The sequence below is a fragment of the Pantherophis guttatus genome, chromosome 5, assembly GCF_059756535.1.
Source record: "Pantherophis guttatus breed Tessera chromosome 5, ASM5975653v1, whole genome shotgun sequence".
Classification (NCBI taxonomy): domain Eukaryota; kingdom Metazoa; phylum Chordata; class Lepidosauria; order Squamata; family Colubridae; genus Pantherophis; species Pantherophis guttatus.
The window spans coordinates 56607482-56632909 of NC_142067.1; the positions used below are offsets into that span (position 1 = coordinate 56607482).

Sequence of the window (25428 nt, forward strand, 5' to 3'; positions counted from 1 at the left end):
AGCCAGGATATTTTTGACAGTACCAGCCAATGACTGCCGGGAGGGTCTTTAATATCACCAAAGTGCCATAGGTACCGTATTACATCACAGATTTCAATAACAAAATTAGAAGTTGTCTTGTGCAAGCATGAAAAAATACTTTTTCTTCACTTCTAGCCAAATTTTAATTAATTAACTCATTACATTTACATGCCTGATTCTAATGACCATGCTTTTTACCATTAAGTACAGAGAAGCACAAATTATTGTTTTTACTGCATGACATGAAAAACTTTAGCAACAATTAGTGTAATATTTCTGATGCTTGCAGTATTCAGAAGAAATGTCTTTTCTTCTCTGGGAAACCATGTCTTAGTCTAGAAATTCAACTGCAAAATAGCATATAAATCCAGTGGGGAGTTTTTAAAAGAAGTTTTAGTAGAAAAAACCTGATCTTGAATTCATTAAATAAAAGAACAATCATGATTATTTTGTACCTTTGAAATCCCTGATATTATGATGGTGCTTTTTTTTCTGGGAGATTTGAACTTTTGCTTTGCAGATTCACTGAGCTGTTGAATGGCTACTTCAGCCACAGGATCTGTGCCATTCAACACCAGTAACTCTGCCAAAATAAATACATAAATAAGAGAATGACTAGATAAAATAATCAACTGCACAATACAGGATCAAGCAAAAATGCCTTAATAGAAATGTATTCTTTTGTATAAATTAAAATTCAATTCTTTAAAAACTAAACCAATATTTTCCATTGCTTTGTATTTCAAGAAACAGTTCTGTGAATTTTGTTTGCATTTCATCAATAGAGGCAATTCAAAGTTTAAATATACATGCACTCAAAATACCTCATGTGAACAGTATAGGTTACATGATAAACAACTTCATAGCAAATTAGTCCTAAGCATTTCAGAGGCAGATTTGCTTTTCAGGTTCTATCAACCAGTTTCTTGTAACTAAATATCAGAGATTAAAATGGAATGCATATTTTTTTCTAGTTTTTCCTTTTTTAAAAACGTTGACAAAAAGGGATATATATATAATGGATGCATTTATCATTATTCCCTGGTTTCAATGTGGATAGTAGCTTAAAATATGTAAGAAATAATTAGAAATAGGGGCAGAAGTTCCTGTGTTTATGACATAGCATAATCTTCTTAAAAAGAAAAAAAAAATAGCACATGACAAATTCTGGAGAAATTCAATAGAATCTCTTTAGCTATTTGTCAAAGGAGCAGATTTGAGTAGTAGTATTTTCTTAATACTACATAGAAGCTGCTCATTGATATTTCATATCTCCTATGGCATTATCCTATAACTCTTTTAGTGGAAGATTATGTCGTAGAAAATGTAATGAACTTTTACCGTGTTTTCTTCATAAAAGCAAGAATGAGAATCACTAGATATTCCTTTCCAATTCAAATTGCTCAATTTCTGTGACTCTTTTAAGTTTAAGTATTATTGTTCACCATGGCACGTATGGCATATATAGAAATCAGGCTTATGATTATTCTGTGGGGGGGGGGCTAACATAACACAGTGTCTTCCAATTCAAAATCAGTTATATAAACTGACCCTAAAAACCATCAATGCCAGCTGAATGTTTGCTTGATATGAGTTTATTAAAATACCACTGTCTGAAGATTGTCCCATACATTTCTAAAGAAAACGCAAACTCACCAGTATCTGAGGAAGATAAAGCCTTGCTTACTGAAACGTTCTGACAATGGATTGCTTGAATGGATAAATCCTTTTCAATCCCTTTCAGTTTAGCAGGACTTTGCACTGGGGAAACTATTAAATAAAATAGCTTGTTTATTGTTTCATTTATACATTATAAAGGACAAACCCAGCAAAACATTCACCTTTGGCAAATGGATAAGAAATTAAATACATAGATCTGATATTTAGACAGCTAAAAAAAACCTTTACTATACTAATCCATACTGTTGGTTGATCGTTTGCTTTGACTTAGCTTAAAGCAGTGTATATACATAATATATATTCATTCAACAAACAATGGTTTAAGCAAACCATTAAGCAAACTATTAATTATTGTAACATATGATTTCAATCTATCACCTACTTCATTTTAGTTTTTTTAAAAAAAAAAATACTTTATGGGATACGAAAATACACTGTCTAGAAATTCAAGAGACAGAGAACTATTTATAAGACAGTCAAACCACACTGTTACTGTTTGTATTTCTTTCTCATACCACAGATTTTTCACTCTTATTTTTGTTTTGAAGCGGCATTCATAGTACAGCACACAACATCTGTTTGTTCTGAACAACATAGTTAATTTAGTATTATGCTTGGAAGGGATTTTAAACAGATCTTTAAAAAAGACTTATGTGTGAGAAATAAAACCAGCTTATTACTACTACTAGCGACTACTGTTGTCCCGTATTTTATTTATTGCTATTTTACCTGCACAGTTAATCATTAGTGAAGCAGGAAGGAAAATCTTAGTTCCTTCTGCAATTTTCCATGTGCCTTCAAGATTTGACTGAGGAGATGGGCAACTCTCCCAAACAGAATTAGTGGCCAGCATATCAGCAAAGAAACTGAATGATGTTGGATTTTGTTTAGTCATCTGAAACCTACTTTTCCAATGTTTAACTTGCAAGACTATGCAAATAGGTACACAATATGTCTCTCATTTATACTACTTCTGAAAATAGAATATTATTTTACTGATACTGAATTTAAAAAACATTTTAAACTAATGTGTTTGATAGTACTAATATGGAGAAGTCATAGTAGAATACTAACTATGGATCATTCTACAATTCTACTAAAGCTTGCTGCTTTATGTAAAATAATCAAGACAATCCAGCACTTTTGTTCTATGGGAACAGAGCTAATAGGTACCCTATTAATTTTATATAAGACGGGATGAACCCGATCGAACATGGGTAAGAGCTGCTATTAAGGCCTATCTTGTGGCAATTCATGCGGCGAAGTGTAAATACTTCTCCACACTAATTGCATCTGCAGATAATCCCCCAGCGACCCTCTTTAAGGTGAGCCTCCTCCTCCTGGGGAAGAAGAGGATTGAGGTCCACCTGAAGGGGCATGCTGAGGAATTTGGGATTTTCTGGAAGACAAAATCACTCGATTTCGTTCCCAGTTAGATGCCGGCGTGGTTGCTGGTCCAGTGGAAGCCCCTGAGGCAGGTTCTTGCCCTGTTATGTGGGAACAGTTTGACTCTATTGCTCCTGAGGAAGTGAACAGGATCCCAGGGAGTATGCGTGTAAGCATCTGTGTTTTAGACCCATGTCCCTCCTGGCTTGCGAAGACTTCCTGGGAGGTGGCAGGCGGGTGGACTCTGATGGTGATTAATGCTTCCCTACAGGAGGGGGTAGTGCCCCAGCACTTTAAGGAGGCTGTAGTTTGCCCTCTTCTTAAGAAGCCATCGCTAGATTCCACCCTGTTGAATAATTTCTGACTTGTCTCCGGGCCGAACTGGGAGGAACCCACCACTGTACCCAACCCATCAAAGCAGGGAGGCAGGGAATGTTGTGGGTTCCATCCCCTAGGGAGATAAACTTGGTGGACCCAGAAGAAAGGCCTTCTCAGTGGTGGCTCCCACTCTCTGGAACATCATTCCCCCAGAGATTAGAATGGCCCCCACTCTAACTTCTGGAAGACGCTGAAGACCTGGTTCTGCCAGCGGGCCTAGGGAACCCAGAGCGGGATGAAGCCCATTAAATGGCTCATGTGATCTGCTGTCACTGGGGTGAGGGGTGGGGGGTGATTATGTTGTTTTGTTATGTTATGTTATGTTATGTTATGTTATGTTATGTTATGTTATGTTATGTTATGTTATGTTATGTTATGTTATGTTATATGTTTATTATATTATCCTTTTTTATTAGTTTTATTCTTTTAAATGATGTTTTATATTCTGTAAACCACCTTGAGTCGCCACGTGCGAATAGGTGGAAATATAAATTCAATAAATAAATAAATAAATAAATGTGTATGTGTCTACTAGCTCTGTTCCCATAGAACAAAAATGATAGACAGACAGACAGACAGACAGACAGACAGATAGACCGACCGAACAAAATTGATGGCTTTTTAAAAACAATTATTATTTTTAAAAGTGCTTTTCTTGTAGAGGGCTTCCTATCCCAATGCAGAAAAATAAAAAGGCTGCTTCTTTTAAATTTGCAGTCTGTTTAAGAAGAAAATACCCTTAAGGTACTGTAAACCCCAAAACATACTCAAAGTCTTCCTCATATGGTTATCCAAAACTTTATTTTTTATGTTTTTAAAGGAAAGAATACATATATATACACCAGCATATAAAGTGAACAATCATGTTTGATGTTGGCAAGTCCCCTAGGCATCCTAACATCCTTTTTGTTGTGCATACCTTTAATTATGTTAATCATATAGTCCAATTACTTCAGTAGGTAAAGATATTTACAGTGCCATTTATAGCACCTGTGTGGTTATATAGTTTGCTCTCCTAGAACATTTTCGTCAAAGTTTTGAGGCTTAAAATCTGTCCACTAATTAAGCCAGTCAGCTTCCTAACCCATGAATGTGAAACCTAACTTAATTTTTGACTTTTAAATGGAACAAAAATGTAATGAAATTTCACTAAATTATTTTGAAATAATAGTAACAAACAAAACAAAGAAACACGCTTCTTCCTTTTTGTTCACTGCATTTATGTGAAACAGGATTTTCACACTGTGTGAAAGAAGCAAGTACAGAAGCCAAAACACTAATCCCATTAAAAATCTTTTGTGCAAAGAAAGAAATAATCAATCACTTCTTTTATATACAGAAGTAAAGTAATTGTTACAAGGTAAAATGAAGGGCTATTTGAGGTTCATTACTATTAATTGATTCAAAGGTTGAACATTTTTAAAATTACATATTCTTTTAAAAGAATCTAATCACTATTTTCAGTCTAAATACCCTCCTTTTTAAGAACCAGCTTGCATATTATCTGTAAATATCTTCAGTCCCAGAATGTTCCACGGCCAAATAAGTTTGGGAAATTCTGAGTCAATCAAAGTTGTATCCTATCTTACACTTTAGCATAGAATTTTGTCTTAAAAAGTCAGGTTCTTGGAACAAGGTAGACCTCCTCTTGGGTTCTCACCTGAATGCAGAACAGATGATCTCCCTTCCACCAAAGTCTTGGCTTTCACAGCAGTTACAGTAGTGACCACAGTCCCACAAGGCATCACAGTTCGATCCTTTTCTACTTTTGCAACAGGAATCTTGGCAGGAACTTGCAGTGATTTGGTTTCTGACGGTTCTATGTACAAGAACTAAAGAAAGAGAATACTCAGCATCTTAAAGTAAGGATAGATGAACATATATCTGGCTTTTGTGGGGAAAAGGAATAGATCAATCATTCTAAAAACCTGTAAGTGTCAACACAGTTGCACCCATTTTTAAAAAAATCATGTACAAACAGATGGCCTCTTATGGGCTTGAGATGGGGTAATTTACTGTTATCTCTACATTTTACCATTATATGCATAATGAGTCAAATGAATAGGGTCAGAATACATTCAAGAAAAGAAAATTCAGGTAATTTTAAACTTTCTACCTCTGCAGACACAGATCCTACTACAGAGCTATTATTGCTGATTTGGCTGTTCAATGCAAAACTTTGCAGTCCAGAAGGCTGTTTCCTGAATAAATCCAAAGGAACATTAGCAGAAAAGGAAGAGTCACCTGAATAAAACAGAATTAATTTATTAAAATTTTCAGTACTGAAAATTATGTTGAGAACAAGTTTTACATATTTTGGGACATATTTTATTAAAAACTACTATAATCTTTGATATAAACCAGAAAAGAAGTTTCTATTTTCCAGTGTACCATTTGTGACTTCATAAGGAAGTCACTGAGGAAGTAGACATTGGGGCTCTGAGTTCTGCCATTTACATTTGCACCCATGTCCCTCCTAATTGGTTAAGGGGACCTTGGAGACACATTCCACTGTGTTAAAGAAAGTGGTGCTTCATCCTCTCCTCAAGACACCATTCAACAGTACTGGACAATTTTTGTCCAGTATTCAATCTTTTCTTTGTATAAGTTACTGAGATGGTGATATGCTTGCAGCTTCAAAGGGACATGAAAGAAACAGATTTCCAGGGCTATTTTCATTGGTGTTTCAAGCCACATTCCTCAGCCACTTAATGGATAATCTCTCCAGATTTAGGATGGGGCAGTGTATCTATACTAGGCCTCCTTGATCCTTCAGCAGCCTTCAGCATCATTAAATATGGTATCCTTCTGAACTGACCTATGGAGCTAGGAGTTCAGGGCAGAGTTTTATGGTGGTCCTCCTCTCTTTTAGTCATTGGATGGTTAAACAAGATCTCGGGTTTCACTGTTTGCTTAGAGTTCATTGAGGAAAGAATGGCTGGAGAAATAACACCTGGGCTTCTATGGTGTTCAGCAGTTTCTCCTGCTGCACTCTTCTTCTCATTGGGCATTCGTCAGTTTTACAAACAGAGAAGATAAGTTAAAGCACCTCTTTAGAGAGAATGAGTCTCCAACAGTACTTACCATCCAACTCCCCATTTTCCGTAATGTTGATTTGCAGCTCTTTTGATTTGGCATTTAATTCACTGTGGACAAACGTAACTTGTAGTTAGCAAAGCATTCAGATACATACATAGTTCCATAATTTAAAACATGGTTTCTTAACTGCATAATGGAATTTATGCTTGCCAAGTAGTTGTTAAAAGCAGAACCACCTGTTTGGAAGGAAAAAAATTCCCAAATGCTGGCAAGAACATACCTTATTTTGTTTGAGAAAACGCAATCAACTTTATCAACAATCATCAATGAACTTACCGAATTACTGGAACAATGCTAGCATTCAGTTTCACTAATTCAGTAAGTTTACCAATGTTTAATTTGTAATATTTGAATTAAGCTAACTACAAAGAAAGTGTAGCTTTGTATTCAACTGTTTTTATTTCTGTGGTTGGAATCTGTAATCACATCCCACTTATCCAGGAATAAGAATCACTGAACTCAGTAGAACTTACTTCTGAATAGGTTTGCAGTGATGTGAACTACTAAAAAAGACTTCAGTCAAACAGGAGTACATAGAGACAAAGAGCATATTCTTTCTATCTAAAATTCAGCCATAATTCATTATGCTTACAGCTATTATTCTATTATTCTAGCCCCATCCTAAAATCCAGTATAGATTCCAGACAGGAGCAGCAAATTAGTCTTGGTATCTTTTAGTAAGAATAACTGTCACTTACTCAAGAAACTATTGCAGAGTGACAGAGGGAGAGAGAAAAAGAAGAATGACCCTGCCCATTTTTATGCTGTCTCTAAGAAATAACCATCAAGGGAACATCATAGGCATGCCATATAAAAAGAAAAGTTCTCTTTTCTATTAGGCAGTTTTGTCTTCTGGCACAGCAGTGAAAGAAGGAACAAAGAAAAACAATTTCAGTACCTCCAGCAGGCCAGGTTGGTCAAAGTAGAATAGTAAAGTGAAAGTGTGGCCATGTTTTTAGAGGAAGCAAACAGCCAAATGAAGCAGAAAGTTCAACTTTAACTAAAGAGACTCTGTGTGATCCATATCTCATGCTGATCCAAAGCATACTTTATTTACTTTTGGCTTTGGCTTTGGCTTTTGTGAATTAAGTTGTTGCCACTTGATAAATAAAACATGGGGTAGTGTAATGTTTGAACGTAACAGGTTCAAACATTACACTACCCCATGTTTTATTTACCAAGTGGCAAGCTGTCTTCTAACTATTGTTATGTCCAATCGGGGCTGGAATCCATCATTATTTTTAAATACATTGATAGATGATTGCTTCATTGAGGGGTTTTATAACATAGGTGTACTCATCCAGGAAATGTGCAACGGTTCAAATAGCATACAGTATGACAAAAGAAAAACAAAGCCTAAAATCCCACCCCTTCCCTACGCTATAATATTTGCCAGTGTGTGATCTGAACGTAATTGACACTCCAGAACAATCTACAATAAAGATGTGATCATGCTCCTTATTCTTCATTATAATGCTATGCTATGTACTACTCTATGTAGGCTTTCAGCCTTAGTAAGCAAATAAAATTTTTTCCCACTAGGAGGATAAAAAAATAGGGAAGTGTTTTCTACCACGTTTGTAAAAGTATTATAAGGAGTACTTACAAAATAAATTCCTCTTTCCAAGAAAGGTCCATGGGATAATTGGCAAAAGCACTACAAAATTTCTGCAAAGGGTCATTGAGTTGAACTACACAAATGGGGTTAATGATACCTGTAATGAGGGAAATGGAAAACAACTTAAATAAAACAAGAGTTTCTTACTAGTGTGCAACTACATGGTTTTATGCATTTCAGATCAGTGGGTTATTGGAATGTAGGTTCTATCTAACCCATATAAGAACTCCTGCTGTGCTTGGGAGATTTTAAATGAAGAATGTAAACATGGATAAACACATAAATATTGTAATGTTTACTATCCATGTGATGACCAAATAGAAGTAATCTGGTAGAGATATTAAAAATTTGAGATGTCTCTTATGTGCAAAGGACTGATTTATTCTTTCATGGTCAGGGGAGTGCTTTGATGAATAAAATCTTAATGACAAAAAATATGAAATGAAAAAAATACAACTCAATATTTTTAAATTATTTAAGAAGTCAACATCATCATTACTCATATACAGCTTCATTAAGAAAAAAAGTAGCCAAACCATATTTCAAACCAACCAAAAACTAGTTCAAAGACTAATTCAGTCAAGACAGGGCCAAAGTTTAAAAAGGAGGGAAACACAGTAAAGAATGTTCAAGCAATGTGGGTAAACCACTTGTTTTCCTTAATGCTCATCTTCCCTGAATTCCCTGAAGGAAGTATGCAAAGCGCAGGCTTGTAAAGGCTTACAAAACCTGATGGACAAGTTATGTACTCACCCCTTTAAACACATATTGCATGACATAGTACTTGATGTTATGACCACTTAATAGCACTTGGAAGAACTGCAATGTCTGGTTTAAGTAACATGTGGAAAAATAAAGACATCAGCCTCACAACCAAATGCAGATTTATTTAATGCAATAATTTTTCCATTTGTTACTTATGGCTGTGAAACCTGGACTCTGAAAAAGGCAGTTAGGAAATGGATGGACGTCTTTGAACTGAAGTGCTGGAGGCAACTATTATGCATCCCACAGACTGCAAAAATAACAAAGAAGTCCTAGACTGACCCTCACCAAAAATATTATTTGAAGCCAAGTCGTCAAACAGATCTTGTCATACTGTGGTCATATTGTGGTCATGTCATGAGAGCTGACTCACTCAAAAAGTCAATCAAAAGTCAATACAGGGGCGGCAAGAAGGGGCCGCTTCTGTACCTCCTGGCTGGACATTATAAAATATGATACTGGAGTGACCATGGTGGATCTGAAGGAGTAGTGTGAGACAGAGAGGCATGGAGACTGCTGATCCATAGAGTGGCCAATGGTCGGACAGGACTAAATGGCTGACGATGATGACCAATCTGAATTTTTGACTTTCCAAATCTATGTTCAAGATAGCACTTGGCTAGCAAAACTGTCTCACCAATTTACAGTATACTCAGTACATTCTTTATGCCTATAATCCTATTCAAATCATAAAAGTCCATTGTACATAGATACATCTACAAGTGTTCATATGAATTAATGAGCCTCCATATGTAATGATTAGAAGAGAACAGCAAAGATATTACTGCAGATTTGTATATCATACTAGTTACCACATGCCAATTCTAATTAAAAAGATGGGGAGAAAGAATATGAAAAGTTTTTATCCTACAAGAGTATGCAGATGTCTTCTTTTTCTCCTGCCTATAAATATTAAGTATTAAGAACTGGTTAAAAAGTTATTTCACTTGAATTGCAATGGTATTAAATTTTTTATAATAGGAATTCACAGCCAACTGATTCAAACACAAATTACCCTGTTTTGAATGAAATATTTGAAATGGTCCACTTTAGAATCAAAACAGTGATTTTATATTTGAGTCAGAGGCATTTTTGCACTTGAAATAGAGTGTTTTGCATTCCAAACATTTTGTATATTCTAATTTATAATAAATCTAGTAAAGAAGCCATGCGAAATATAGGGATCTCTGGATGTGCGTTATTCACCACTTCTCAATGGAAACTGGGTCACACAATGTTGTAAAGGGCAAACTCTAATTCCTGAAACAACAGACCTCCAGACATGAATTTGAATTTAGCAAAGATGTTATGAAATGTCTCCCACAGACACCAATAGTTCTAGTACAGTATCATAACAAAAAGAGATACATTTCAGGTGATGACATAGAATAAAAAAAGATTTCTTTATAAAACATTTTTGATACTTGAAAAAAGATAGAGAACAGAAATTAAAACCAATCAATAAAGCTATGCATTTACTGATGAAAAAGCCTCCTTTTCTTTGTTTATAGCACCTGTTTTAATCTATCATTGCAATTAAGCCAAAATATATATTATACAATTCAGGAGGGTACAGGGACAGTAAAGTATAAATTATTATACCTGCAATGTTATGATTGGCGAGTGTTGCTTTGATGTTTTTCATGAGCAGTTTTAGTTCATGAGCCCTTGGAGGCTTAGGAGGACTAGTACCCTGAGGAATGGCCCCTGTATTCTTTACATAGGAAGCAAAAAATAAATAGCTCCATTAAAGATAAATGTGCAATAAATTATGCTGTTCTCATACATTAAATCTCAACGTCATTTTGAATTAAGCATTGCATAGGCCCGTGAATCATTTATGTAGACTCAGCCGAGGCATTAAACTATGAAAATCTTTCAACAGGAAATACAAAAAAGGAACCACAGCAGCAATGAGCAAATCCATTAGTTTAAATAAAGCTATACCTGTATTCCTTTTATATCAGTAGATCTTGTACTCAGAATCATAACAGGTGATGTGCAACTGATGATATTCTGCAACACATTTTTAAATGTTTCTAATACAGTGCATGTCCCAAGAGTCTGATCCTATAAAGAGAAAAATGGTGGAATTGCTTATAAAACTTTGAAGAAGCATAATAGGAGAAAATCTTCAAGATTGTTTTCAGCATGCTGCTTGGCGCATTGATTCAAACTACAGCATCATGTGCTCTACAAATTCTACATTGCTTCCAATTCTAGAAGGATAAGCTTGGATTAAAACAAATAATACATCTGGAGGTAGAAAAATGTATACAGATGTGAGATCCCCTCATGTATTGTATCTAATTTGTGCATAATGGACAAATTGAGGACCCGGATTGTGGGGGCGATAAGATGACTTTGTAGAAACACCGCTTATGGGGGGCCAAAAGCCCTAATAAGCAGGTATATACAAAAGAATGAAGGCTATTGCTATAAATGCATTGTAAACCGCCCTGAGTCTTCGGAGGAGGGCGGCATATAAATTGAATTAATAAATAAATTGAACTAATAATAAATAATAAATGAGGACTATGATATGGAACATATAAGCAGGCATGCACCTCAGTGACAATGCATCAAACATAATGAAAGCCAGCCAGCAAAAAGTCAAACTGCAAATGATTGAACACTTATTATATATTTAGCTTATGATGAGAACATGACAAAGAGAAGTCAATATATGCACACAGTCCACGTAATTATATACAAAACATTTATGGCGGTACAGCAGTGGCCTTACAACTAGATGTCCAATTGAGATATCTAGGCAATTGCCTCTGGTTGTTCTGACCTAGGCTTCCTTAGAAATTAAACAACACAAACTTAGTCCTGGCAAACCTCTTTAATTTATACGGCTGTAAATTACTTTCATTTACAGTCCACAAGTCTTGATAAACAGTCTTTCAGAGGAAGGTTATCAACACCCACCTATCTCACGTGGAGCGCTGCCAAAGAGCTAATTTCCAGACACAGGGCAAGGTCAAATTTGGCACAGAGTCACAAACAGAATTTTCAAATCTTGAATCGGCCAGATGAACTAATTGCTTCCTGCAAAAGCTCACTTCCCGTTTGCTTCTCTTTTATGTCTTATGGGAGGGGCCAATCATCTCCAAGCCTTACTCCCAAGTCGATCCTGTTACCTTAATTGTTCCTGTCTCCTGGCAGCTCTGCGCATGTGCACACTGGGAACAGGGTCACGCTGTTCCTCTGCCTTGCTGATGTCAGACTCCGGAGACTCCGGAGGCAGCAAAGAACTACCAGATGGCCTTGGACCCCTCTCTGCCTCCGACTCAGAGCCATCGTCCAAGCCTTCCCAAGACTCTAGGACTGGCCCACGTTTCTCCCCAACCCCCTCACTGTCTGAATCTGCTGCCAGCTCTGCTGGCTGCTGGCGGGCCACAACACTGGTATTGCTTCATGGGACTTCTACAAGAATCATCAAATTTGGTACCCGGGAGTATTTAATTTATATTTAAATATTGAGAAGGTTATTGAGATGTTGAATGGTACGTAGATTAGATTACACCCAACTGTATTGCTCCTTTCCTTTATATTTTTCATTCCAGAATGGTCACCAAGGCCTGGAACCATTATCTGGAGATGTAAATAACTAAATGTGAAAACAAATTGAAGTTTTTGAAGCATTGAAGTATTCAAGGAACAGTAGCTCTTATTCAGAAAATAAGAGGTCCAATTTGTATCACTCCCCTTCAAGATGCTAGTTTGTGTTTGTAGAGAAAGAATTCTGAATCCCTTGATCTCACACTTCACATGTATCTGAGGAATATTTTTACCCACTCCATTCTCTATACTAGTTACGCACATTCTTCGAGTGAGTATAACTGTCAATCTGGCTAAAACTATGTTATTTTAGACAGACAGAAAGACAGACAGACAGAAGAGAGAGAATCAATTCTTTCGATGGAGATCATTAGGGGAAAGAGACTAATGCAGGGGTCCTCAAACTATGGCCCGCGAGCTAGATACAGCTGGCAGAAGCCATTAATCCAACCTGCATGGGACCATGAAGCTGCCCCGCCCACCCGCTGGCCCCCACCCTTTGGCTGAGCACAGGACTTACTTTTGCGAGCCCTGCGAGTTGGAACTGGAAGGTAAGGCCAACATTTTTGGCCGGCAGAGTGCTTCCGGACGCTGGGGAGGCCAAAAATGGGGCACGCAGGGGCCTCTGCACAGCCAGCAGAGTACTGTAGGAGGACTGGAGTGGAGGAGGAGGGCCACCTGCTCACCCACCCGTCGGCCGGACTAGTGTTCAAGTTTCAAGCGAAAGAGATGTGTTACTTTGGGGGAGACCGCGGGATTGCCCCGCCTCCCCACTGGTCTTCAGCGCTTCGCTTGTCGGCCTCCAGATTTCAGATTCCCACCACCCAGCACCAGTTCAGGGGTTCCTTTCCCCCCAGGGGGGAGAGAGAGGGGGGAAGGGAGGGGAAGGGAGAGGGAGAGAGAGAGACTGGTTGATTGTAAGCTCCTTGGGACTGAGAGGAATTGCTGCAAAACTGAGTTTCCTGAAGTGTACCACTAGACTCCTAAACAACTTAAAAAATGATCTAGTAAAAAGAAAAGTCAACCAAAAGAGCAACATGGAAACAAAAGCAAATAAAACACTCCCAGGAGCAAAACAAATTAAAGTTTAATTTGTGTGTATTGTTTAATGGACTGCTAAATTGGCCATGCCCACCCAGTTACATGACCAACTAGCCACACCCACCCAGCCGGTCTGGTCCCCCAACAGTCTGAGCGACTGTGAATTGACTCCCTGTTTAAAAAGCTTGAGGACTCCTGGACTAATGGGTTGACTGGCTTCATGACACTAATTTTAAAGAATGCTTTGAGTAAATATTGTCAGTTACATTCAATTAATCCAGAAGTTTTTCAAAAGTCAGCTCAGAAGATAAGTAATGTACACTTAACAAACTTCAATGAACACACACTGGCTGATTATTTTTAGAGGGCTCCTTATAACTTTTTTAAAAAGTGCCTATTCAGAGTTCACCAAGATTAAAATTATCTGCTGATGTTTAATTTACATTATGTAAAACTTTTTTTGGTTTTTTAAAACAAAGTTGAATTTTTTAATGTGCCGAAGAGCTTGTAGGAAAAAAAATGCCTTTTAAAGCCTCTGGCGATCCCAGCTGAGTTGCCTGATCATCAGAGGCTCCTGAAAGCATTTTTTTCTGCAACCTCTTAAGGTTATAGAAAAAATGCTTTTAAAAGTAAAAAAAAAAAAAAAAAAGTTGGCCATGCCCACCCAGTCACACTACCGTCCCCCCCCAAGCTATGCCCACAGAACTGGTAGTAACAAATTTTACATTTCACCACTGAATTACATATAAAAAAATGGCAATATACTTACTTTTTGCACATTAGTAGGTTTGACTTCAATATTTGTTTCAGAGGAGTAGATGAAAGACCACTTGATTTGGATGTCTTCCTCTTCGGATTTTGCTGAAAGTTTCAGCTGTTGATGAATGACAGTTTATTAAGGATTGTTATTTCTATTTTGCAAAATTAAGTAGGTGCCAGTTGCAGTTTTATATAAGTTGCAGTTCAGCTTATGGTACAGAATCTTTCTTCTTTGAAATTTTTAATGTGAATATAAATTCAGATAGAAAATTTGATATACTCTCCCAATATTTTGGGCCTCAATTCCCAGCAATTCCAATAGTAAACAATTATGCAAGATGTAGTTAAAAACTCTTGAAGAACAGTAAGTTGACTAGTTATGTATGTTCACTCTCTGTAATCAAAATGCAATCTAGTACATGCACAGTTCAGGGAACTATGGCCACCTTCCGGATCAGTTAGTTCTCAATTTTCATAATTGATCATACAAACTGGACTATCTTTGGTTGGTGACACAAAATTCTGAGAGTTTGATCCTAGCATCTCTTTCCCCAGAGCCCCAGACTGGGAAAACTACAAACTACATAATTACTGTAGGACAACTGATTAATAGGTGCTTAGCATTTACATTTTTGACATAATTTCTGATGGGTACACATTAGAATTTAGTAAATTTAAAATATAAATGCTAAGCATCTACTGATCAGCTTGTCCTACACCAATTATAAATGAAGTACTCAATAAAATATAAAGGTTTTAAGTTTCTGTTTCTGTCTATACTACTGTCTAGGAATTCAAAATTTAAATAAAGTTTCCTGGCTCTAAGATTTTAAGTCCAAACATACACCAGCTACCAACGTCCACATATTATAACTGCTTCACTCGTCTCTTGATACAAACAATAGAACAAATCAGAAGCTACTTAAACATATATTCCCATTATATCCAAAATGGTGAACTTGTCTCTAAATAAATCATAATATGAAGTTGTAGTTTAAATTTGGCTTCTAAATTGAAATGTTTAAAAGTCATTAAATATATTTCCTTATTTGGGTCAAGCAGGAAACTACAATTAAATGCAGTGTCCTTAATTGCAGAGCAGAATTATAAGGAGATTCCATGTAGGTTTTCAATACAATATCCAAACTGGACCATAATGCAGTAAATCCAGTGAACAATATATGGAAAAAAGGAATGGCTGAGTCTATGGTTGACAACAATATTGAACATGAGGAATCTAGTTACATGAAGCGTACAACTGACACCTATGGTTGAATAAAGCACTGAAAGCCTTATATATATAAACTGAGACCTTCAAAATATGTTTAAAATAATAATTTTTAATAAAAATAAGATAGAAATTATTAATAGGTCACTAGTTTATAAAAATATTAACTATATTAATCCAATGTACTGGTAAATATAAAATTAGATCAAATTTAATTTTCATCCAGACCATACTATTTTTAAGAAGTGCTCCCTACAAATCACATAAAGACTAGATATGTCCCCTGCCAGAAGAAGTTATGTACCTTGACTTACAAGAATGTACAAGGTGACTAAATACATATGTAAGATATCTTACTAAAACATATGTAAGATATCTTACTACAAGATTTGTTCATTTACATTCAAAACATTACCTGCAAATGAAGTGGAGATAGTTTTACACTGTAAGACTGACATTCTCCAGTAAGAGGTGCAGTTTGAGATACACTGACAAGAAAACGGAAGGAATTTCCAATTACATTACAGGAAACCACCTAAAATAATAAAATACAGTTTTATTATCAGCTGTATTTATGGAGAAAGCATCCTGAGCATTTATTTGAATGTTAAAGTGATAGCCATTTTTTGACATCAGAATTCATATTTTGGCAGTTGCATTGGTCCAGAAAAGTAGGTTATTTTTTGTCTCTTAGGTGAATTAAGCTTGTATATAATCTTGTCCATGGGAAACAAAGCTCATTGATGTAATTCTATTGCTATTATTTTACAACCAAACTAAAAGGAGCTAGCAGGAACCTGTAATGAAATGTTGTAAGATCATTTTTCAAGCTTTGTTATCCAGAGCATTCTCAAAAAATGTTGTAGATGGCTGCATCAAAATGATAAACTGAAGAAATAAAGTACTTGCCTTTACAGCTGTATATGTACAGTATGTATATATATCCATTCCACACAAATCAGAATGTTGCATTAACAGGATCCTGTCTCATATAAAAGCCAAATCACATATAACTGCATGGATGTTGGTATCTCAAGATCAATATCATTTGAGTGATATTGGCAGAGGATTGAGTAACATCATAACAGGACTGAAACCTTCCCACCCTTCCAAGGAAATCTTCCCACTTGGGCTCCAAATAGTTTAAAATAGAAACTTTTGTGCAGTATGTGAAGGAGTTCAGTGGCAGGCTGGTGAGGAGGGGGCTATTATTTTTCATGTTCCTTATCTAAATTATTTAAATTTAGACTCTGTCTACATGTTTAGGTCTTGGATATGAAAATGATTGCATTACTGCTACATTAAGAAAGGAGGTTGCTTTTTTCACCTTCCTCCTCCTAAAACTCCCTATTAATTCTACCATATGGATATTCCCTCTGTTAGGGAATACTTAATTATATTTGATAAAGATATACCTAAATTTTAGCCTGCACTGCACTGCCCTTTCCCCAACCCAACATCTATATATCCCATTCCAACACTATAGAACTCTATATGCAGTGCAGAGGGTTTTGTACCAAATTTATCAGATCAGGATGTTTATTTTTCTCTTAAAAGGTACAAATATTTTACTTATTATTTAGGAATTTAAGGTTTAGGCATTTAAGGACTATCAAGCAATCATAGAAAAATCCTATCGTTTTTATCTGCTTCTGCTTAAGGGTACCAAAAGGTATCTTTAGGTTTATCTGAGAGCCTGGAAGAAAGCCCTTTCCCACAACCTTTGAAAGTGTTAATATCAGACTACTGTAATCTCATACAGCACTTCTGCTTCTCAGTCTCAAGGTATCTTCTTCTTTGAGAACAAGTTTGTCTACTGATACGTATTAACTACTTGGTATCATTTTTGCTTCAAATATGGACAGTGTGACTGTCTGGTTTTTGACACAGAAACATTCAGGCAGCACTTTGTAAATAATTTACTGTTTGTTAATAGAATGGAATATGGAATATGGAATATGGAATATGGAATATGGAATATGGAATATGGAATAGAATAGAATAGAATAGAATAGAATAGAATAGAATAGAATAGAATAGAATAGAATAGAATAGAATAGAATAGAATTCTTTATTGGCCAAGTGTGATTGGACACAAATTTGTGTAACAAAGGAAAGTAACCCATGAAGGAGTCAGTCCTTTGTTAATTTCATACCAACTGGACAACCCTTGCCCTCTTGAATCAATGTTTCAGAGTTATTTCCTTACTTAAACAGAGAAACAGAAATAGTGGGCAAATAGGGAGTGGAAATGATTCTGACTTTCTGCTGGCTTCTCCATTTATTTTGTTTGTAGTTCGGCTGCAAGGAGAAAGTCAGTGGGGAGGCCAGCAGGAAGATGCTAAGGTCCAAGGCAGGTAAACCGTTGCTGAGTGATAAAGAAAGCAAAGGGACACATGGAAGTGCTGGTCAGGAATGGTATAGGTTGGGAAAAGCATGCAGAGGACATTGATGGGTGTGAGTGACTACTGCTGGGTGAGGGAGGGAGGGATTGTGAGACTGACTGAGAAATAGTCACAGAATACTGAAAATGATCACATGACCACAGCAGCAGCCAGTAGCACTGAAGCAGCCATGATTTCCCCAAATTCCATTCCCTCGGGAGTCATGGGTTTTAGATTTTGGATGCATTCTATAAGTTACCTATTTGAGGTACCTTGGTCCAAAAATTGTTGCCTTATGATGCGTTATTTTGTCCAGCTAAAAGTCATGAAGACTTTTGTTTTAATACTGTATAGATAGATTTCAGAATCAAATTCCTATTTAGCAGTTGGATTACCAATGCAATCAAAACTTTGTTTGACCTTTCACAAGTAAGTACAGCAAGCAATTTTTAAGAAGAAAAAAAAAGGGGGGGGGGAAATCTGCACACTTCTATGCATATTGGCTACTAAGAGTGGGTTTTTTTCTACTACATATACAATAAAATATATAGAAATGTATATATTATGGTTAGCATACAAACTAAACATTTATTTGATTATATTGTTTATTCGTACCATGTTTCAAATTTAAATTCCATTGCTATTAGTTTGCCAAGGCAAAATTGAAAACAAAACCCATTTCAATTAGAGTAACTCACAATGCTTTCCAAAATAGCTTACAGTACTCAATTTTAAATGCAGTGAACAGAGAGTTCACAAGCTCTATTTACAATATTCCCTTTTAGGCTGCTCTTCACCTAAAAATTACATATACACACTTTTTCTTTTCTTTTCTTTTTTCTGAAGGCTGGAAACCTATTTAGGTAAGTATAAAATATGCAGCTTTCAAGTGTTCCTTGGTCCTAATAATTAGGAACAACCTGAAAGATGTACAGCACTTATGGGAGCCTAAATGGAATAAAATCTACAATTCTTCTTAAATACCAGGATTGTCATGAAAACTTTATTTCTTCCTCAATGCTGTCAAATTCCTTCTTCCTCTACATTCACCTCCAACTGATGAAGGCACAATCCTGACAATAAGGTTGTCTGAATCAGTTTAAATTCTAAACTGCTCAAAAATCTGGACTACCACTAGATGGCAGCAAAGAATTAGCATTTAAATGTTATCCATACTTATGTATGCAGTAAACCATATTTTAGCTGTGTAAATTAATTAACCTAGCTTATAAAGCTTAGAACAAGAGAATTAAGAAGTATAGACTGCTACACAGTTTAAAAGATTGCAAAAACAAGCTGGGGAAAAGAACTAGAAATAACTAGAGGCTGAATATAACTCATACCATACCAGACTAAGTGCTTTAAAAACATACCATTGTACGCTAATCAGATAAATGATTTTCTTGCTTACCTTTATCCTCTTAACCCTTTTGGACTTTAATCAGAAACTTGAGTTACTCTGCTGCTATTAGAAAGTGATTTAAATCAGAACATAATTGACTGCTATTGCCAGTTGCTGCTCAAGTGGAAATCAGCTTTGTGGAAGAGATATTGTAACTTCCCATAGAAAGCTAAGTAAAGCTGGTTGATAAAGGAGTGACTGTTGATTGCGCTGCCAGTTTCAAAGCCATGTCCTTCCATAACTAAAATTCACAAGTAACCATTTGCAAGAAACCAAAATTTCATGTATAGTAATACTGAACAAGTTTTGGGGATACCTGGATGTTAAAGAAAAGAAAGGGGGTGGGAGAGGAAGAATATAGGCTTCTTTGATCTTGAAACTTTACTGTTGCAATATTTTCAGGATCAGACTCAATAAAGATAATAGGAGTTAGAGCTTTAAATATATTTCTTTTTAATTATGATAGGCATTCTATATTCACTGAATATTCAAGGTAGAAGCAACGAGAATGGTGAGGGTGGCTCCTTATATATACAAGGGGTGGAGCTAGGAATGGGAGTGGTAAGTTATGAATACATTAAAGTCCAAAGAATAAGTTAACCTCTGATGTTCCATATATACATTATTTACATATTGGAGAATAAGGCATTTACATCTGACAAATCCCCCTCTAAATGCCGGTTCGTTACACAACACCAATTACATTCTGATTCAGGACAATATAATACATATAATTTAGAAGTTAAATATTTGTGTTGTTTAGAAGGTAAGGGTTTTGTTAATATGTCAGCTAATTGTTCAGAAGTATCGCAATGTATTGCTTTAATGAATCCGTCTTGAGACAGTTGTCTCACATGCTTAAACTTTATATCAATATGCCTGGACCTTTGTCCAATTGCATCGGATCTGGATATTTCAATGGCCGCTTTATTGTCTTCATGCATAATAAATGGTAAGGTGGGTTTCCTCCAAACATCAGTGATCAGATCATTGAACCATACAAGGTTATTTGCAGCCTTGGACAAACAAACATATTCCGCTTCTGTAGTAGAAGTGGCTACTAGTTCTTGTTTACCAGTATACCAGTAAACTGGACAATCATTCAATAGAAAAACATAACCAGAAGTACTCTTTCTGCATGATGTATCACCAGCCCAATCTGCATCAGCATAACAAGTAATTTTTGGTTCTCTGTCATTATTGGGTTCCAACATTAAACAAAAATCTAATGTACCCTTCAGATATCTTAGAATTCTTTTGACAGCTTCCCAATGATACAAGGTTGGTTTACTAACATATCTTGACAATAGATTGAGAGGTAATGCAATATCTGGCCTAGTCCAATTAGATATATAAAGGAGTGAACCTATAACTGATCTGTAAAATGTGTTGTCTTTAAACTCAGGGGAAGATTCATCAGTGTTTCTAAGAAAATCAGTTTGCATAGGGGTGTCACAGGTTTTAGCATTATTTAAGTTACATTTGTTTATGAGTTCGATGATTTTATCTTTCTGTGTAAGTTTGAATCCCCTTTTTGTTTTGTTAATTTGCACACCAAGGTATTTATTCACTTTACCCAGAGATTTCAGTGAGAAGTGTTCATTTAACTTATTTACAAAGATTTCCCTGCTCTCTTTATGCTTTCCAATGTATAAAATATCGTCCACGTAAATTAATACAAATTCAATATGATCATTACTCTTTTTTACAAAGAAACAGTTATCAGCAGTGGTGGCGTTGAAATCCATGGTCTTAAGTACTTTTACCAAGCAATCGTACCATCTTTTGCCGGATTGCTTTAATCCGTACAGACTCTTATTTAATAACCAAATTTCGTTCTTATTAGTGTATTGACTGTGTGGTGCTCTTACATATATTTCCTTATCTAATTTTGCATGTAAGTATGCGGTCTGTATGTCATATTGGAATACGTCCAGATTGAGTGCAGATGCTACTACAAGGGCTGTTTTGACACTCTCTGTTCTCACTGTGGGTGAATATGTATCAGTATAGTCTTCTGGATATTTTTGTGCATAGCCTTGTGCAACTAGTCTAGCCTTGTATAGGGTATTGCCTCCTTCTAAGTTCTTAATTTTATAAATCCACCTGGTACCTATAATTGTTTTATCCTTAGGTGCGATCGCAGGTGTGAATACATTTAATCCTTGTAAACTTTCCATCTCTTTTTCCATAGCTAGTTCCCATTTTTCTCTTTCTTCATGTGGAAGTTTCAATACTTCTTCATATGTATTAGGTGTTATTTGTTCTCCATTCATATGCATTATGTAATCTTTGTATTTATTTGGTATTTGGTTTCTATTGTTTCTAATAGTTCTTTCAGGCTTGCTATGGTTATCATGCAAATATCTAGCTTCCTTTTTTGTTAATGTGTCTGTCTTTATTTTATGCTGACTATTAGTCCAAGTTTTGGTTTTGTTCTTACTTTTGTTAATATTTTGATTTTCTGTTGTTCCTTCCTCGCAAGATATCGTATCTTTACATTTATTAGGAAATATTTCATTAAGGTGCAATTTTGACCAATTGGCTTGTTCATGGAACACAGCTGTTCTGGATACTATAAATTTGTTATTACTATCAATAAATCTGTACCCTTTGGTTCCAGTTTCGTATCCCATGAATCTTAATCTCCTGGATACGTTTTCTCCCTTTCTCCTCAATTGTTTAGGTATGTGTACGTCTGCAGTGACTCCAAATATGTGCATGTGTGATAATTTGGGTTTTCTATTGTACATCACCTCATATGGTGTCTTATTCACAATACTGGACCAGGTTCTATTTTGAGTGTAATTCGAATAATGTAATGCCTCTGACCAAAATTGTTTGCCTAAACCAGCATCTTCTAATGTGCACCTAATCATGGTTTGTAGTGTGGAATTTTTCCTCTCTGCAACTCCATTTTGAAATGCAGAAAAAGGATTGGACGTGAAATGTAACATTCCTCTATCCTTTAACCATTGGGAGAATTCTTTAGACATGAACTCACATCCCCTATCTGTCATAATTTGCTTTATTCTGATATTATGTTGTGTTTCTATACGTTTGTAGAATTCCTTAAATTTCTGAAATGTTTCATCCTTGTGCTTTAATGTGTAAACAAAACCATATCGGCTGTAGTCATCCACTATTGTTAGGAAGTAACGTTTTCTATAGGTAATTGAGGGACTTAATGGACCAACTAAGTCCATATGTACCAAATCAAAAATATTGTTAGTTGATCTGTTAGATTTTTTTGGTCTGGGACTGGTTTTTAGTTTGGTGGACTTACATACTGAGCATTCCAAATAATTTTCACAATTTTTTATTTTGACACCTTCTGCGTGTTCAGTCATTTTTTGTACTACTGGAAAGCTTGCATGTCCTAACTTCCTGTGTAAGATGTGAGCACACTCATCATGAATTGGTTTACCTATTTTTGGTTTCTTTTCCTTGTATGTATTTTTGTGATCATGAGTTATTCTACACTCATCATTGTCACTGTTACTGACATTTTCATCATCTGCTTCAATACAATCTTCCATATTTGAATCAATGTTATGTAAACATCTTTCTTTAGTTATCAGATAGGGTAGACCTCCTTTTATCATTACAGTACCTACATTTGTTTTGTTCTTTTCTATAGTTGCTTTCCCCTTTGAGAAAACTATATTGATATCAGATTCTCTGCTTAATTTTATGGCACTTAGTATGTTGTGAGGTATTTCTGGGATTAATAATACCCCCTCTATTTTCCCTAGACCAGGCAAGGTCACATTTCCTTTGCCTAGTACTTGAACCTTTTCTTGATTAGCTACCTTTATCACAAACTTATCTTCTATAAATGAAGATAATATACTTTTGTTGTTGGTGGTGTGATTTGTTGCACCAGAATCAATAAGCCAATTGTTATTCTCATCCTGCTGTGTTCTGGTGCTGTCTTGTTTATTTAGCCCATTCAGTGACCCAGATTTCCTCTCTTTTGAATTTTCTCTACCCCTTCTACCTTCTTTGTAATTTGGTGGACTTCTATATTTGTGTCTATCTGTGGAAGATTGTCTGTAATTATATTTGCTCCTATATTCTGGTCTATGTCTCTCTCTTGAGACTTTGGGGCAGCCTCTTCTACTATGTTCCCTGGATCCACAATTGTAGCATCTAAAGGCCTCATTATGTTTATCTTGAAAGATTACTTTCCTAAAAGGTTTGTGGTCTGTTTGGTTACTGGATCGATTTTTTCTTGAATTGTCTTCTGCTATCAATTTGTTAGATAGACTTTCTATGGATAAATATCCCAAATTAATGGTATCTAAGTGTGACATAAAGCTATCCCATGATGGATCAAGTGAATTGATAATAACACTTTTCATTGTTTGATCTGAAATCACTTCCCCCCTCAATTGTAGCTCAGCTCTTATTTTGTTTAGATTTATCAAATGCTCACTTATAGAAACCCCTGGTTTTACTCTAGAGGAAAAGAAATCCTTAGACATTCTTGTGGTTGTAGCTACGCTATCGCTGTGAAATAGATTAAACATGCATTGAATTATTTCTGATACAGTTAGGTTTGGTTTGATGCTATGATACATTGCAGGAGACACGCTAGATATTATTATGAAAAATGCTCTATGATGTAAACAATCTATTTTTAAAGTCCAAGGTCTTCTTGGAGGGCTAGTTATAAAGAATAGTAAATTTTCTTTCATGAAAATAACCTGAAGCTGTTGATACCACTCTTGTAAATTAATGCCATCAATTCTAAGTTTTGGGAAGTCACTGGGTAAGTTACCTACATTATTCTGTCCATTACTTACAACCTGGGGCAGTCCGTGATCTCTCAAGTGCAGGAAATTACAGAACGGCATTGGGATGCTTGCAATGAGTCTGCGCGGTTCTCTGGCCAGTTCAAGTCCTTCTGGGTCGTCTACGTAGTTTCGCACATGCGCGTTGCTCATTTCTTCTTTGGTGGCGTCGTGGAAGGTTCTCTCCCTTTCAGCTCTCTCGATCCGCTCCTCCTCAGATGAGTCGGTCTCTGGTTCGGTTTTTGGGGTTCTGGTGGTGGCGACGGTTCTTTTCTTCTTTTTGTGTGCGTTGGTATTCGATTTTGTCTGTGGTGTAGGGCGAAATCGGCATGGCTCTCTGGGCTCGGGCGTCGTCGCTTTCGAAGTCAGGATGGGAGCGTGCAGGTCTTGAGTCGCCGGTTTGATTTCTTGCTTCTTCGTAGATGTCTTGGTAATTTTCAGTCTTGGCCCAAAAGCAGCAAAAAGCGTTTTCATTGCTGATTTTACTTGAGATTTTGTTAAATCGTCTTCACTTTCTGATTTTGGATCATCTGAAGAGTTTGAGGCTTCTTTCTCACTTTCTTCGTCTGATAGTGTTTTTCGCGCCAGAAATTTTGAACTGAGCGTTTTGATTGGCTCTGCTCCATTCTCTTTTGAAGTTCGTTGAAACCAAGATGGCTGCCATTCAAAATTTCGCGCGGGATCACATCTTTTCTTTTTAACAACTATTTTCTCAGTAGTCATCTCACTTACGGTTTTTTGATCTTTGGGTTTTTCTTTAATGACGTTTTTCTCTCTCGCTGCTCCGCTGTTCTTCAGCATCTCCTGGAGGTCCGCGATGAGACTTTCATCATTCTTTTGGCTTTTTAGTATCTTTAATATCTCTGACCTGAGTTCGTTATTTTCTATTTCGATTTCTTTCTGGTCATTATTTTCACTCATTAGTTCTTCTTCTTCAGTGGTGTATTCTTCGGATTCTCTCGAAATCGCATTGGTGGATTCGTTGATCATCTCTTGATCAGTTTCTATTTCTTTGTTGTAGGCCCTGGTGTTGGGCCTATCTTTCTTGGACATTTTTAATTACTTATTGAGTCAATTAACCATCCTCTGCTACCAGCTTGTTGCAATATTTTCAGGATCAGACTCAATAAAGATAATAGGAGTTAGAGCTTTAAATATATTTCTTTTTAATTATGATAGGCATTCTATATTCACTGAATATTCAAGGTAGAAGCAACGAGAATGGTGAGGGTGGCTCCTTATATATACAAGGGGTGGAGCTAGGAATGGGAGTGGTAAGTTATGAATACATTAAAGTCCAAAGA

General features: G+C 36.1%; 1 protein-coding gene across 1 annotated transcript in view; it reads right to left on the reverse strand.

Annotated features, from left to right (window-relative positions):
• C2CD2 (C2 calcium dependent domain containing 2) overlaps nt 1–25428 on the reverse strand; it is a 41343-nt gene that overhangs the window by 6510 nt on the left and 9405 nt on the right. Inside the window, exons 3-12 of the mRNA XM_034423955.3 lie at nt 15958–16077; nt 14325–14429; nt 10895–11017; nt 10550–10661; nt 8171–8279; nt 6550–6611; nt 5582–5709; nt 5126–5297; nt 1678–1791; nt 477–604 (exon numbers count right to left, since the gene is read on the reverse strand). Coding sequence (XP_034279846.1) covers nt 477–604; nt 1678–1791; nt 5126–5297; nt 5582–5709; nt 6550–6611; nt 8171–8279; nt 10550–10661; nt 10895–11017; nt 14325–14429; nt 15958–16077 — 1173 coding nt within the window. The remainder of the gene's footprint in view (nt 1–476; nt 605–1677; nt 1792–5125; nt 5298–5581; nt 5710–6549; nt 6612–8170; nt 8280–10549; nt 10662–10894; nt 11018–14324; nt 14430–15957; nt 16078–25428) is intronic.